This window comes from Xiphophorus hellerii, chromosome 4, assembly GCF_003331165.1.
Source record: "Xiphophorus hellerii strain 12219 chromosome 4, Xiphophorus_hellerii-4.1, whole genome shotgun sequence".
NCBI classification, from domain to species: Eukaryota; Metazoa; Chordata; class Actinopteri; order Cyprinodontiformes; family Poeciliidae; genus Xiphophorus; species Xiphophorus hellerii.
In genome coordinates this window covers 35,253,120-35,268,414 of record NC_045675.1, presented here as the reverse complement: position 1 = coordinate 35,268,414, position 15,295 = coordinate 35,253,120, and the positions used below count along the sequence as shown (strand labels likewise).

Here is a 15,295-nt window from a genome sequence, read left to right as displayed (position 1 = left end):
ATCACAAACCATCTTGTTTCTAGAGTCCTTCACAGGAAGCTGCGACCAAATATGGATGACGTACGGCACATCGATCTCCTCCTTTCGGTGTTTCTACATGTTTGTTAACCAGCAGCAGCAGACAGACAGGTCGCTCCGTGGTTAGATAGAAGCAGACTGGATTAGTTAACGTGTGATCTTGTTTAGATGTTATTGTTCACATTTCTCTCCATGTTTCTTCATGAAAATGAACAGAACTATTAAAATAATAAACTAGAAGTCAGCCTAAATTAAAATTTAATTCGGTTTATTTCAGGGTCTGGAATTAATTAATTGCTTTTAACCAAAAACCATTTTCACTTTAAAAAGATTTTCTCAGTCGGAGTTGAACATATTTATAGTCAGATCAGATCAAAGTGTTCATCTTTCCGGTTCCTCTGATCGTTCATGGAGCTTCTTTAGACATGTGGACTATGGACGCTGATATTAGCATTAACTGCTACCTGTTAGCATTGAGATGCTATTTTAGGCTAGCATAGCTTCACTGATAGGCTAACTGCTTTTGGCTCAACTTGAACACGACAGAAGTGTTTTCCAGCGTCCAATCAGATCGCATAGAAGCAGCTATTAAGAGAATCCGCTTCCACTGCTGCTGTTAGCGATGTGGTTGTGCGTCAGATTTACAGTTGTACCAGCAACACGTGAATGCAAAGGTTCCGCCTCGGTATTTTTGTATGCAAACAAGAAAAAATTGATTAATTGTGTCAAACCTTTTAACAAATCAAAATCTATGTAATTAATCTACATTAGCAGGCTGAAGTCCTGGCCCTAGTTTAACATCAGCAGCACAGCGTTGGTTAGATGAAGGCCTGTAGGTGGCGCTGTAACCCTGAGCAACGCGCATCGACAGGCGTTGGGATGGAGGTCCGGTTGGAGGTGGGGCTGTGACATCATCAAGTGGCTCAGGAATTTCTCCACATCATGTCAGGTTTAACGAGCTGCTGAGGTTCCTGCAGCTTTAAGAGCTTCGCCTGGTGACTAACGCAGAGAGGAACCAGAGCAAACAATTCCAACTCTGAGTCAACTCCATGATGACTGAGCTGAGCACCACACCGCTGACCTCTGACCTCACAGTGACACTGAAGCTTCACCAACCCTCTTCTTGCTCTGCTGGAGCAGAAGGAACAGAAGCTTCAGACTTTCAGCGCCTTATCAACTCGCCGCTGTCTTTCAGGTCGCCATGGTTACGATCATCCGAGCTAACTGATCCACTCGATTCATCGAAACCGTTGTCCCCATAAAACACATTTCCACCAGCAGCTGCCAGCCAATCACAGCCCAACAGGCCTTCACAATAAAAGCCTGACATCAACAACAGGAATCTGAAGCTTGGAAGCGTTTCCTCTGCAGGCAGAAGTTTCTCTGCTCCAATCGAACAGGAAAACAAGCAGAAAACAGCTGGAAGAAGCAAAGGAAAGCCTCAGAGCGTTTCTCCAACACGTGGAGCTGCAGCAGCAGCTGCTGCAGCTGCAGCACCTACCTGCAGAGTCTGAAGCTCCAACACAAACCAGAGGAGCTGCAGCAGCTCCAGGAATCCTCTGCTGCTCAGTGAGACTGACACTGGGAGGACGTGCATTTGGAGGTGTGTGTGTGTGTGTGTGTGTGTGCTTGTAGTGACAGGGAGAAACTGGCTTCCACCGAGACCTGGACTGGATCAGACTGGAGAGAAATGAGTTTGAGATGAGAGTGAAGAGATGACACCATGTGACACGATGATAGACCAACTGTTAGTTAGCTAGTTAGCTAGTTAGTTAGTTAGTTAGTTAGTTAGTACCAGCAGCATCGACGAATGTAGGTTCACACAAAAAAGTGTTAAAAATATATAAAAATAAGATCAATAATGACAACTATGTGCTGTACAGATCATAACCTAAAACACTGTGCTGTTAGTTACATAATTAGTTTAACAGGTTTGTTAACTAGCTAATTAAATAGCTAATTAGTTAGCCTGTTGACAAGTTAGATACCTACTTAGCTAGAAATGGATTTAGTCAGATAGATAGATAGATAGATAGATAGATAGATAGATAGATAGATAGATAGATAGATAGATAGATAGATAGATAGATAGATCACGCCATCATCTGTTTCCATGGCAACAACAGCCCATTTTCCCCCAAACCTCAGAGCAGAACTCTGGACCGAATCCTGATCCCTGCCTGCGGTCCGCTCCTGGTTTTCCCATCAGCCTCTGGGTTATTTTCCTGCCGTCTAGTAAACAAGATGAGCACGTGACACCGAGCTGCACGGTGATTGGTGGAGAGGAGCTGCGCACGGAGCCTCCTGTGTGTCTTCAGGGTCAGAACAAGACTCAAACTCTGAGCTGGAGCCGAACCAGAACCAGAACCTTCGGAACCTGCAGGAACCTTCCTGACTCAGGATGACCGGCTGCCGGAAACGCTGCTGCGCGGTGCTGTTGGGGGCGGAGCGCGTGCTGGGTTGTGCGTGCGCGCCCCTCCCCCACGCGCACACGCGCAGTGCTCGTGAGCTACGTGCGGAGTGTGAGCTGCTGCCTTAAAGGAGTATTCCGCCTTCTCTCTGCTGCTTCCTGGACCGGGACTGGTTCCGGTCCAATCAGAACCAGCCAGACTCCCTCTGACCCTCAGATTAAAACAGAAACTATCAGAACCATGAAGCTCTGAGAGCAGCAGCCTCAGATGGATCAGAACCCACCGGTCCGGTTGAACGTGTCCATTTGGACCAGAAGATTCCCAGTCGAACCTGCTGCTCCTAAACTCTGAGATAATAAAGGTTCGGCCCTGCTCGTCAGAACCTGATCTGGGTCCAGGTCCAGGTTCTGGTCTCTGGTTCTGATCCAATCCTGATCTTTGTGTCTCCAACAAGCGGTTCCCGGGCCGCATGTGGTTCTTAAGAACTTAGGCTGAAAATGAAGAAGAACCAGTCAAAGTTTTAAGATTTTTGAAACTTTTCCAGTTTATTCCACAAAATCTACATAAAATAAATAATAAAAATCCTTTCTGATCATTTTCTGTTTTAAATCCTTAGAATAGAAATAAAATGGTGCTTCTGTAGTTTATCTAAATTATAAGATGGTTTTTTTTCAAAAAATCTTCTTGTGCTTGTGGCTTTAAAATATATTATCATCATTATTGCTGGAGTTCATTCATTCTGTCTCTGTGCTCCACCAGGTCCGTTTACCAGCTTCAGAACCCGACCAGAACCTCTGAGTGTAAATTACCTTGAGGAATGATGAGATGTGGTTATATATGAAAACAGGCTTTAGTGCCGAAAAATGATCAGATGTCAGAAGCCGTACATGTCATCCAAACGGATCAGAACCAGAGTTACATTCACCGTCCAGCGCCGGCCCACTGAGCTCCGTCTGGACGGAACCAGGTGAGGCAAAGACTGGAGAGTTCAGCTTTTATTCTTCTTCATATTTGATCAGACGGAACCTGCAGTCACACATAAACATGGTTATGTAAGCTGCAGCGTGTGCATGTAAGCAGTTAAAAGAGAAAGAGGAAAAGACCATAACAATAATTTTATTACTGCTGAAGCCGTTTAATGCTCAGGCTGTGAGGTCAAAGGTCACGCCGGCCTCTCTGTGTTTCCATGTGGTTTATTTTGGCAGCAGGACGGTTCTGGGTTTGAATCCCTGCACACGTTTTGTTTCTTCACCAGAACCTGAGTACAGACCGGACCAAAACCAGGACCAAAACCCAGAACCGGGCCTGGACCCGGACCTGCAGCTGCGGATGGACGTACTCACTGCCTCGTCTTGCAGCTGACCTCTGGCTGACCTCTGACTCAGCAGGAAGTGGCTCACAGGCCGGCGCCGACCCGTTCTGCACAGCTTGGTTGAATCAATGCGCCTGAAGCTGATCCAGAACCAGAACCAGAACCTGTAATGCTGGCCGTAGTGAGAGCTGGAATTCACTGCTTATATTGTTATTTTATGACTTTATAGATGATTATGGGAAATTTAAATGTTTTTGCTATTAAACTATTTATTAACCTGCAGATAAAACAAATGAGGATTTTTTACGACGATCGTCGTCAGAGGAGAGAATCGGCGTAAATATGCCGCAGTTATAGATATGAGTTTTTACTGATTGTGGACCATTTGCAAAAGGTTTTTTAGTAAATGTCCCATTTTGTTGATCATTATTGATTTTTGTAAAACAATAAAAGCATTAAACATCCAGCCGAGTATGCAGAGCATTCAGGATTATGAATTTTATTTTCGCATTTTTATTCTCTGTCATCCAAAACAGAGAAAATATCGATGAAATCCCCGTGCAGCAGGTCAGGAGAAATATCTTTATTGATGAGAGATTAGTAACAAAACTAATCAGATGAATAAAAAACGGAAAAGATGAAGTTTACAAACATTTTCCAGTTTATCTTTGATCCAGACTTCCAGGAAAATCAAACATTTAGGAAACAAACTATTTTATTCTGATATGTTTGATTGAAAATAGAGTGAATGTGATGTGTTGCTGTGCAGCGCCCCCTGTGGGCCATCCACGGAAATCCACTTAGGTTTTCATTCTGTCTCTATGAAATATGGAAACTTTATGATGAATATAAATGAATGTTTCCGTCGTTCATCAACATGTTTCTGTTCCTAATTTACTGGGAGGAAAAACGATAATATTTCATCAGAAACTTAAAAATCGAGCTTCCAGAAACAATCAGTCATTTAATCTGGAACTTCAGAGAGAAATTAATAACTTTATCATTTGTAATGTTGATTCTAAATCGTCACTAATGTTTGAGAATATTATTATTGGTTTTCATGGAAAGAATACAAAGACAGGCAGAAAACTTTCAAATAATTTTATTTCTCATATTTCGTATTTCATCACCTTCACCTTTTTCAGTTTTAGGGAACTAAAACTATATTTATCCAATAAAAAGACAAAAACAAAACACTGAACACGTATCAATCTTCCTGTTTTTGTACCACTGTGTTTAGAAATCTTTAAAATCTTTTAAACTTTATTTCAGTTCCTGTTCCTGCAGCGCCCCCTTCTGGATGGACATGAAGCGAGCAGCAGATATCAGCTGATCAGAACCAGTTTGGGTCGGAACACAACCGACCAATCAGCTGATCGGTAACGGACCAATCAGAACTCAAAAGTTTCATGCAGGATGGTTTCTAAAGATTCGCGTTTCCATGGTAACAGACGGTTTGAAGTCAGATGAGGCGTCATCATCATTCTCCTCTTCCTCTCTGCAGCTGGCTGCCACAGCGCCCCCTGGTGTTGGGGTTATTCTGCTCCGTCCTCCCGCCATGTTTCCCGGTCAGGCCGCGGAGGGGAGCGCTGATCCTCAGGCTCCTCCCCCCGCGGTGGCCCCGCCCCCCCAGGTGTGGGAACAGGTGAGTTGGCCAAGCGGAGCTTCTTGCTGACTCGAGCGTAAACCGTGTTCCTCTCGTCGGACTGAGTGACGTAATGAAGCTGCGTTGACAGCCGATTGGCTGTCGGTCCCAGCGGTTCGCTGCCGTGGCCCCGCCCATCTCTGACGTGGTCGCAGGTTCGAGGGGCGGAGCCTTTCAGGTCTAAGGGGAAAAAAACACTGACGTCATTAACAACCCTAGTCCATCCTTTATCCCACCCTGTCGGGCTCTCAGCCCCTCCTCTGCTCTCTGGCGCCACCAGGTGGCTCCTCCAGGGAGGCACGCGGGCTGAGGTTCCCTCTGAGGGGTTTGGGTCTGAAAACAGGCATCATGGGAAATGTAGTCTGGTGATGAATCATGATGACACAGCGGCAGGTCTGAACCAGCTAAATCTAAACGTTAACAATGTTCTGTAGAAACGTAACAATATGAAGTGAAGCTGCTGCTGAACTGCAGACCGAGACGCACAAAGCGGCGTTTCCACAAATCCTTCCCCCAACAAACCCAACAGGTTTTATAATTCTGCTCTTAGCTGCAGTTTTTTCACTGCTTATTGTTGTTTTTATGCACATATATATCCATACACATGCTGCACATTTTACTTTTCTAAATTATCCCACAATATGAGGACAGCATCCTAAATGCTGCAGTATTATTTTCATTTCGGCCCGATTGCAGAGAACCGTTAGTAAAGTTACAGTTAAAAATTCATTTGGGTTATTTAGCCAAAAAAAAAAAGAAAATCAGGATTCGTTGTTCAGTCGTATTTTCACATTTATTCACTTATAAATGTTACAGTTTCAAACCAAATATTTAGTTAGCTAGCTCTAGCTAAGCTAAACATTTAGCTTCCAACCTTAATATTTACTGCTGCTCATTTGTGAGCAACAGAAACTCTACAAACTAATTTTATTACTGTTGTTTATATTTTTCTACCTTTGTGTGAATCTGCTGCTGCGTTTCCAAATGTGTGGGAGAATAAAAATGTCTTTATATTTGTTTCCTGTTGCAGTTTCTCCTACAGTGAAGCAGCATGTCTCTAATCTGAGCCGTTGTTCTTTAACCGACATAAATACGGATGTTTAATGCAGGTGAAGTCAAACTGATTCCATCTTCTGCAGGTAAATATTTCTAGAACCAATAAACGGATTGATCCGTTTATTGGTTCTGCTGCTCGGCTCTCTGGGAATCTGACATCATTTGACATGCAAATATTTAGTCTGTCCATGAATTTAAATGAGCAAATATATCAGAAGGTTATACTGAGAGCTGCAGTGGGAGTTGGATATTTAATGAATTATTTTTCAACGCATGTTCTGGTTCTGGTTCTGGTTTCTCTTCCTGCTGAGCCTGTTTGGCCCACAGAACCAGCCTGACCTGGGCGGCTCTGCAGCTCCCCCTGTTGGCCCTCGGAGGAACTGACCGGTTCAGCTGGATCTCCTCCAGGACTAAACTCTGCAACAGAAAAAGGTCCAAACTGAACAGGACCGGATTCCCCGGATTCTGCAGAACCTTCTCCGGATCAGACGGCTCACCTCTCTCGTCCTTCTGGATCTCTCCAATCATCGGGTTCTCCTTCACCTCCTCCAGCTTCACCTGCAGACCGGGTCACACATCGGTTAGTCGGTTCCGGCTGGAGTTCTGCAGCCGATCCGCGGTTCTGCTGATCTTACCACTCGGATGAGAGCTGACGGCGGTTTCTCTGTCTTTGAGTCCTGGAGCTCAAACGAGTTTCTGAAACCCAAACAGATTATCACCTCTGCTCCAGATCTGACCGCCATGGACGGACATATTCTGGTTCTGGTGCCAGATTTCAGGTAAAGGTTCTGATCCACTATGGCGGGCCGTTTGTAAAGTCATACTGTCACAAATTAACAGCAATAATTTGGGTCATTTAGCCTGTCATAAGAGGAAAAATGGAGGAAAATGTATTATTTTCACCATGTTGTTCATTCCCAATGATGAAGGAAAACTTTGGACTTGGTGTTCCCTCGCCCGGACGCGGGTCACCGGGGCCCCACTCTGGAGCCAGGCCTGGAGGGGGGGCACGATGGCGAGCGTCTGGTGGCCGGGCTTTTACCCATGGAGCCCGGCCGGGCTCAGCCCGAAGAGGAAACATGGGCCCCCCCTCCCATGGGCCCACCACCCGTGGGAGGGGCCAAAGGGGTCGGGTGCAGTGTGGGATGGGTGGCAGCAGAGGGAGGGGACCCTGGCGGTCCGATCCTCGGTTGCAGAAACTGGCTCTTGGGACGTGGAATGTCACCTCTCTGGTGGGGAAGGAGCCGGAGCTAGTGCGTGAGGTCGAGAGGTTCCGGCTAGAAATAGTCGGTCTCACCTCGACGCACGGCTCTGGTTCTGGAACCAGTCTCCTTGAGAGGGGCTGGACATACTTCCACTCTGGAGTTGCCCAAGGTGAGAGGCGTCGGGCAGGAGTGGGCATACTTGTTGCTCCCCATCTCGGCGCCTGTACGTTGGGGTTTACCCCGGTGAACGAGAGGGTAGCATCCCTCCGCCTACGGGTGGGGGGACGGGTTCTGACTGTCGTTTGTGCTTACGGGCCGAACGACAGTTCAGATTACCCACCCTTTTTGGAGTCCTTAGAGGGGGTACTGGAGAGTGCTCCTCCTGGGGACTCCCTTGTTCTGCTGGGGGACTTCAACGCTCACGTGGGCAATGACAGTGAGACCTGGAGGGGCGTGGTTGGGAGGAACGGCCCGCCCGACCTGAACTCGAGCGGTGTTCTGTTGCTGGACTTCTGTGCTCGCCATGGATTGTCCATAACGAACACCATGTTCAAGCATAAGGGTGTCCATATGTGCACTTGGCACCAGGACACCCTAGGCCGCAGTTCGATGATCGACTTTGTCATCGTTTCATCGGATCTGCGGCCGTATGTCTTGGACACTCGGGTGAAGAGAGGTGCGGAGCTGTCCACTGACCACTACCTGGTGGTGAGTTGGCTCCGGTGGTGGGGGCGAAAGCCGGTCAGACCTGGCAGGCCCAAACGTGTTGTGAGGGTCTGCTGGGAACGTCTGGCGGAATCCCCTGTGAGACGGAGCTTTAACTCCCATCTCCGGCAAAACTTCGAACACGTCCCGGGGGAGGTGGGGGACATGGAGTCTGAGTGGACCGTGTTCCGTGCCTCCATTGTCGAGGCGGCCGATCGGAGCTGTGGCCGCAAGGTTGTCGGTGCCTGTCGCGGCGGCAACCCTCGAACCCGCTGGTGGACACCTTCGGTGAGGGATGCCGTCAGGCTGAAGAAGGAGTCCTATCGGGCCTTTTTGGCCTGTGGGACTCCGGAAGCAGCTGATGGGTACCGGCGGGCGAAGCGGCATGCGGCTCGGGCGGTTGCTGAGGCAAAAACCCGGGCGTGGGAGGAGTTTGGAGAGGCCATGGAGAAAGACTTCCGTACGGCTTCGAGGCGGTTCTGGTCCACCATCCGGCGTCTCAGGGGGGGGAAGCGGTGCAGCACCAACACTGTTTATAGTGGGGATGGTGTGCTGCTGACCTCTACTCGGGACGTTGTGGGCCGGTGGGCAGAGTACTTCGAAGACCTCCTCAATCCCACCAACATGCCTTCCACTGAGGAAGCGGAGCCTGGGGACTCTGGGTTGGGCTCTCCAATCTCTGGGGACGAGGTCGCCGAGGTGGTTAAAAAGCTCCTCGGTGGCAGGGCCCCGGGGGTGGATGAGATCCGCCCGGAGTTTCTTAAGGCTCTGGATGTTGTAGGGTTGTGTTGGTTGACGCGACTCTGCAATGTCGCATGGACATCGGGGGCAGTTCCCCTGGATTGGCAGACTGGGGTGGTGGTCCCCCTGTTCAAAAAGGGGGACCGGAGGGTGTGCTCCAATTATAGAGGGGTCACACTCTTAAGCCTCCCTGGCAAGGTCTATTCAGGGGTCCTGGAGAGGAGGGTCCGTCGGATAGTCGAACCTCGGATTCAGGAAGAGCAGTGTGGTTTTCGTCCTGGTCGTGGAACGCTGGACCAGCTCTACACCCTCGGCAGGGTCCTGGAGGGTGCATGGGAGTTCGCCCAACCAGTCTACATGTGTTTTGTGGACCTGGAGAAGGCGTTCGACCGTGTCCCTCGGGGAGCCCTGTGGGGGGTTCTCCGGGAGTATGGGGTACCGGGCCCTTTGATACGGGCTGTCAGGTCCCTGTATGACCGGTGTCAGAGTCTGGTCCGCATTGCCGGCAGTAAGTCGGGCTCGTTTCCGGTGAGAGTTGGACTCCGCCAGGGCTGCCCTTTGTCACCGATTCTGTTCATCACTTTCATGGACAGAATTTCTAGGCGCAGCCAAGGTGTTGAGGGGATCCGATTTGGTGGCCTTAGGATCTCATCTCTGCTTTTTGCAGACGATGTGGTCCTTTTGGCTTCATCAGATCGTGATCTGCAGCTCTCGCTGGAGCGGTTCGCAGCCGAGTGTGACGCGGCCGGGATGAGGATCAGTGCCTCCAAATCCGAGGCCATGGTCTTGAGCCGGAAAAGGGTAGAGTGCCTTCTCCGGGTCAGGGGGGGTGTCCTGCCCCAAGTGGAGGAGTTTAAGTATCTCGGGATCTTGTTCACGAATGGGGGAAGAAGGGAGCGGGAGATCGACAGGCGGATTGGCGCAGCGTCTGCTGTCAAGCGGGCGCTGTACCGGTCCGTCGTGGTGAAGAGAGAGCTGAGCCAAAAAGCGAAGCTCTCGATTTACCGGTCGATCTACGTTCCCACCCTCATCTATGGTCATGAGCTTTGGGTCATGACCGAAAGAACGAGATCGCGGATACAAGCGGCCGAAATGGGTTTTCTCCGTAGGGTGGCTGGGCTCTCCCTTAGAGATAGGGTGAGAAGCTCAGTCATCCGGGAGGGACTCAGAGTAGAGCCGCTGCTCCTTCACATCGAGAGGAGCCAGTTGAGGTGGCTCGGGCATCTGGTCAGGATGCCTCCTAGACGCCTCCCTGGTGAGGTGTTCCGGGCACGTCCCACCGGGAGGAGGCCCCGGGGAAGACCCAGGACACGCTGGAGGGACTATGTCTCTCGGCTGGCCTGGGAACGCCTCGGGATTCCCCCGGAGGAGCTAGAAGAAGTGGCTGGGGAGAGGGAAGTCTGGGCCTCCCTTCTGAAGCTGCTACCCCCGCGACCCGACCTCGGATAAGCGGAAGAAGATGGATGGATGGATGGATGGATGGATGTTGTTCATTCATTTATAAATGCCACAAATCTAAACTAAATATTTAGTTAGCAAGCTAGGTATGTACCTAAAATGTAAATATTTAGGTGGCAAGCTTACGACATATATAACTGGAAAAAATATACATATATTTTAATGACAGGCTAAATGACCTACATTATTGGCGTTTGTGTAACGGTATAAACGGTCCCCATCGATTCCATCACTGCTATGAGCTGTGTCTGTCTGCGTCTGTCTGCGTCTGACTGCGTCTATCTGCGTCTGTCTGGGTCTGACTGCTACTGACTGGGTCTGACTGCGTCTATCTGGGTCTGTCTGGGTCTGACTGGGTCTATCTGCGTCTGTCTGCGTCTGACTGGGTCTGACTGCGTCTATCTGGGTCTGTCTGGGTCTGACTGCATCTGACTGCGTCTATCTGGGTCTGACTGCGTCTATCTGGGTCTGTCTGGGTCTGACTGCTACTGACTGGGTCTGACTGCGTCTATCTGGGTCTGTCTGCGTCTGATTGCGTCTATCTGCGTCTGTCTGCGTCTGACTGGGTCTGACTGCGTCTATCTGGGTCTGTCTGGGTCTGACTGCATCTGACTGCGTCTATCTGGGTCTGTCTGCGTCTGACTGCTACTGACTGGGTCTGACTGCGTCTATCTGGGTCTGTCTGGGTCTGACTGGGTCTCACTGCGTCTATCTGGGTCTGTCTGGGTCTGACTGCTACTGACTGGGTCTGACTGCGTCTGTCTGCGTCTATCTGGGTCTGTCTGGGTCTGACTGCTACTGACTGGGTCTGACTGCGTCTATCTGGGTCTGTCTGCGTCTGATTGCGTCTATCTGCGTCTGTCTGGGTCTGACTGCGTCTATCTGGGTCTGTCTGGGTCTGACTGCTACTGACTGGGTCTGACTGCGTCTGTCTGCGTCTATCTGGGTCTGTCTGGGTCTGACTGCTACTGACTGGGTCTGTCTGCGTCTATCTGCGTCTGTCTGGGTCTGACTGGGTCTGACTGCGTCTATCTGCGTCTATCTGGGTCTGACTGGGTCTGTCTGCGTCTGACTGCTACTGACTGGGTCTGACTGCGTCTATCTGCGTCTGTCTGGGTCTGACTGCGTCTATCTGCGTCTGACTGCGTCTGTCTCAGAGTGTTTGTGTTCGGGCTGCAGATCTGACCTGTTGCAGTCGCTGCAGAGAGTGGTGAGGAAGATGGAGAGGAGGATGATGAGGATGAGGAGCAGGAAGACTTCTGGTGTCAGGAACCACGACCCGGTCGCTTCCGCTCCCACTGCCGCCATGGAGGATTCCCGGATCCGACCCTGGAATGAACCCAACAGGAACCAGGAAGACCAGCTGAGCACCGAGCTTCTCGATCAGAACCAGAAGGTTCTGTTCAGTGAGGACGGAACCAGAGATTACTACTGGAATGGTTCTGCTCGTCGTGGTTCTGCACAGACACCAGAACCCGAAACATCCACTGTGCTTCAGAAAAGATCAGGTTCCAGAACCGTTCTGGCTTAACGAGGGTCACAGGTGAACCGACGGTAGAGCAGTAAATATAGAAGCCTCAGCCGGGTCCATCAGAACCATTTGGACCTTCTTTCATAGATAACAGTGACTCACCAGCCTGTGTTCTGACGCGTTCAGCAGATTAGTTAAAGATGTCGGCCACGTTGGAAATAATCAGGAGGTTCTGGAGAGAGACTGTGAATCGTAGCGTTTGGGTCGGGTTCTGCCCGGCAGAACTCTGATGGTTCTGGTTCCTATGAGAGAAGAGCTGCAGCCCGACGCCAGCTTGCAGCCGTAAATGAAAATGAGTTTGTTTCTGTTTCCTGCAGCATGCAAATCGGGTCCGACCCGAATGACGCCTTTCAGGACAAACCCACAAAGACGGCTCTGTCAGAACCTTTAGTGTTCTGATCGGACCTGTAACAGCTCATGTTTACACTGAGGAGGTACCGGGTGTGTTCAGGTCCGACTCGCTGTGTTTGACTTTCTGGGTGTTTCCACCTCCGATGGTTCACCGGATCAGATGACAGACAGGTTCTGTCCAACCGGCCCGATCAGAACCCAGAGAGGCCAACACATTCTGAAACCGTTCGGAACCGGGTTCCAGGAGCAGCAGCAACTGAAAGACGAATCAAACTGCTGGGTTTCCTTAGAGAGAAACTGTTCAAACTAATTTCAATAATAAGTTCAACTTGATGCACTGATTGATAACTGGGCCTAACTGGAACTAACTGGGCCTAACTGGGCCTAACTGGGCCTAACTGGAACTAACTGGGCCTAACTATAACTAACTGGAACTAACTGGAACTAACTGGGCCTAACTGGAACTAACTGGGCCTAACTATAACTAACTGGAACTAACTGGGCCTAACTGGAACTAACTGGGCCTAACTATAACTAACTGGAACTAACTGGAACTAACTGGAACTAACTGGGCCTAACTGGAACTAACTGGGCCTAACTGGGCCTAACTGAGACTAACTGGGACTAACTGGGCCTAACTGGAACTAACTGGAACTAACTGGGCCTAACTGGAACTAACTGGAACTAACTGGGCCTAACTGGGACTAACTGGGACTAACGGGGACTAACTGGGCCTAACTGGAACTAACTGGGACTAACAGGGACTAACTGGGACTAACTGGGACTAACAGGGACTAACTGGGACTAACGGGGACTAACTGGGACTGACTGGGACTAACTGGGACTGACTGGGACTAACTGGGACTAACGGGGACTAACTGGGCCTAACTGGAACTAACTGGGACTAACAGGGACTAACTGGGACTAACGGGGACTAACTGGGACTGACTGGGCCTAACTGGGACTAACTGGGACTAACGGGGACTAACTGGGCCTAACTGGAACTAACTGGGACTAACTGGAACTAACTGGGACTAACAGGGACTAACTGGAACTAACTGGGACTAACAGGGACTAACTGGGACTGACTGGGCCTAACTGGGACTAACTGGGACTAACGGGGACTAACTGGGCCTAACTGGAACTAACTGGGACTAACAGGGACTAACTGGGACTGACTGGGACTAACTGGGACTAAGTATGATGACCCAACTGACCAACAGCCCGACAGGAGGCTGAAATCGGCTCTGAGATGGAAACAGACGAAAGTTTCACATTAGAAACCAGGGAATCAAAAAGTGGGTCTGTGAAAGTGATGATGAAGAATAAAAGCTCCTCCTCTTCTTCATCACCCTCATCATCATCATCGGTTTATTTTCAGAGGAAGACCTTTCATCTCATCTAGTTAACCTTCATCGCCTTCAACCAGCTGAAACCTGAAACTCAAACAGCTGATCGACTGGAGATCAATCATCTATAATCACATCTTCTGATCTCTGCGACCTTTGCCCTCTGTGATGTCAGAGAGAGAAGCTGGAAGATTAGTTTAGAACAGATCAGTGTTAACTGGTCTCCAGTTCCAGTTAAACAGGCAAACTGGTATCTAATTTGAGCTAAACTGGTTAAGAAGTTAAAGTCCAAACCAACCTGAGTTCTGGGAGTTCTGGTTCTGCTGGACTTCCTGCTCCACGTTTACGGAGCGACTGAGAGAGCAAACATGCAGCTGATCACACCAAAACACACACACACACTGTGGCTCTTCCTCCTCCTCTTCCTCACTGCAGAACCAATCAGATGTTTGTTGATGCTCTGAGTTTTACAGGAAACGGACCGGCTGCCTGGTTCTGTTCTTGCTGCCTGGTTCTGTTCTGGCCCGGCTGCATGGTTCTGTTCTGGCTGCCTGGTTCTGTTCTGGCTGCCTGGTTCTGTTCTGGCCCGGCTGCCTGGTTCTGGCCTGCCCTGCAGCTGATAAGCTGCTGAAAGCGGAGCGTTATCTGCGGCTCCGGGTTCGGGCGGGTTCAGACGTTTCCCCCAAACTGAACCAACTGAAATCCTGGTGAATTTAAACGGCAGATTTTAAAAGATGATTTTGCTCCAGACAAACTCGGTAATTTAACCGTCAGACGGTCATTATGAACCTGATTTCTGCTTTTTAGTTTTAGTTCATTTTCAGACATTCACAATCAACAACTTCATATTGACCATCCTGAATGATTATTCAAGATTTCTGAAGTCACATTATACTATGAAGAATAATTAATAATAACTTACATTATATTATTATTATTGACAGATTCTAATTCATTTCAAGGTGGCGGTTTCATCATCTGTAGGGTCAGACATCCGGAACTACATAAAGATATGGCAACATAATTATGACTTAGTCTACAGTTTTAGATACAGCAGTTATGAAATGTTGCCACTGAGGTGTCCAAAACGCTGCCTGCAGAATTTTGGGTTTCCTGCATAAATGATCAGAAAATGCTTCAGAGTGGAAAAGCTCAGCAGGATTTTAGGAAATGGATGGGAGACGAGGGGAACGAGAACTTCATAATTATTCTCTGCCGAGACAGAAACGTCCCGTCTAAGAGCCATACGGTAAAGTGTCGCGGTGTGACCAGCAGGTGTCACTGTGGTTCAATAAACATGGGAACCTCTGCGGGTTTGCTGACGGCTGATCAGAGTTAGCTCCTGTTTGAGTCAGTGGCTTTCATGTTTGTTAAATAAACTAAAGACCGGTGGACTCCATTTTGGAGCAATAAATGGACAAATGTTTCCTAGAGTCAAACAAACAGTAAACCAAAGCTTCAGTAAAATATTATTCCACTGAGTTTAGCTAGAGGAGCTAAAAGTTCTGCAGGT

General features: G+C 49.0%; 1 protein-coding gene across 2 annotated transcripts; it reads right to left on the bottom strand.

Annotated features, from left to right (window-relative positions):
- Positions 1–4,309: 4,309 nt before the first annotated feature.
- On the bottom strand, positions 4,310–14,357 carry LOC116719122 (uncharacterized). Of its 2 annotated transcripts, none has more exons than XM_032561514.1 (6): positions 14,081–14,357; positions 11,738–11,880; positions 7,078–7,138; positions 6,940–7,000; positions 6,782–6,859; positions 4,310–5,566 (listed from the first exon to the last, which is right to left on the bottom strand). In XM_032561514.1, exons 2-6 carry the CDS (start codon positions 11,857–11,859, stop codon positions 5,277–5,279), a joined length of 612 nt encoding a protein of 203 aa, XP_032417405.1. In that variant the 5' UTR covers positions 11,860–11,880; positions 14,081–14,357; the 3' UTR covers positions 4,310–5,276. The 2 variants fall into 2 exon arrangements, with proteins under 2 accessions (XP_032417405.1, XP_032417406.1); XM_032561515.1 differs by lacking the exon at positions 14,081–14,357 and adding an exon at positions 12,185–12,489.
- Positions 14,358–15,295: the final 938 nt, after the last annotated feature.

Coding starts and splice junctions, on each gene's coding strand:
- LOC116719122 (XM_032561514.1), bottom strand. CDS start 11,859: ATGGCGGCAGTGGGAGCGGAAGCGACCGGGTCGTGGTTCCTGACACCA. Junction 7,139..11,737: donor CTCTGCAGCGACTGCAACAG/GTCAGATCTGCA, acceptor TTTGGGTTTCAG/AAACTCGTTTGAGCTCCAGG. Junction 5,567..6,781: donor GGAGCTGCAGAGCCGCCCAG/GTCAGGCTGGTT, acceptor TTTTCCCCTTAG/ACCTGAAAGGCTCCGCCCCT.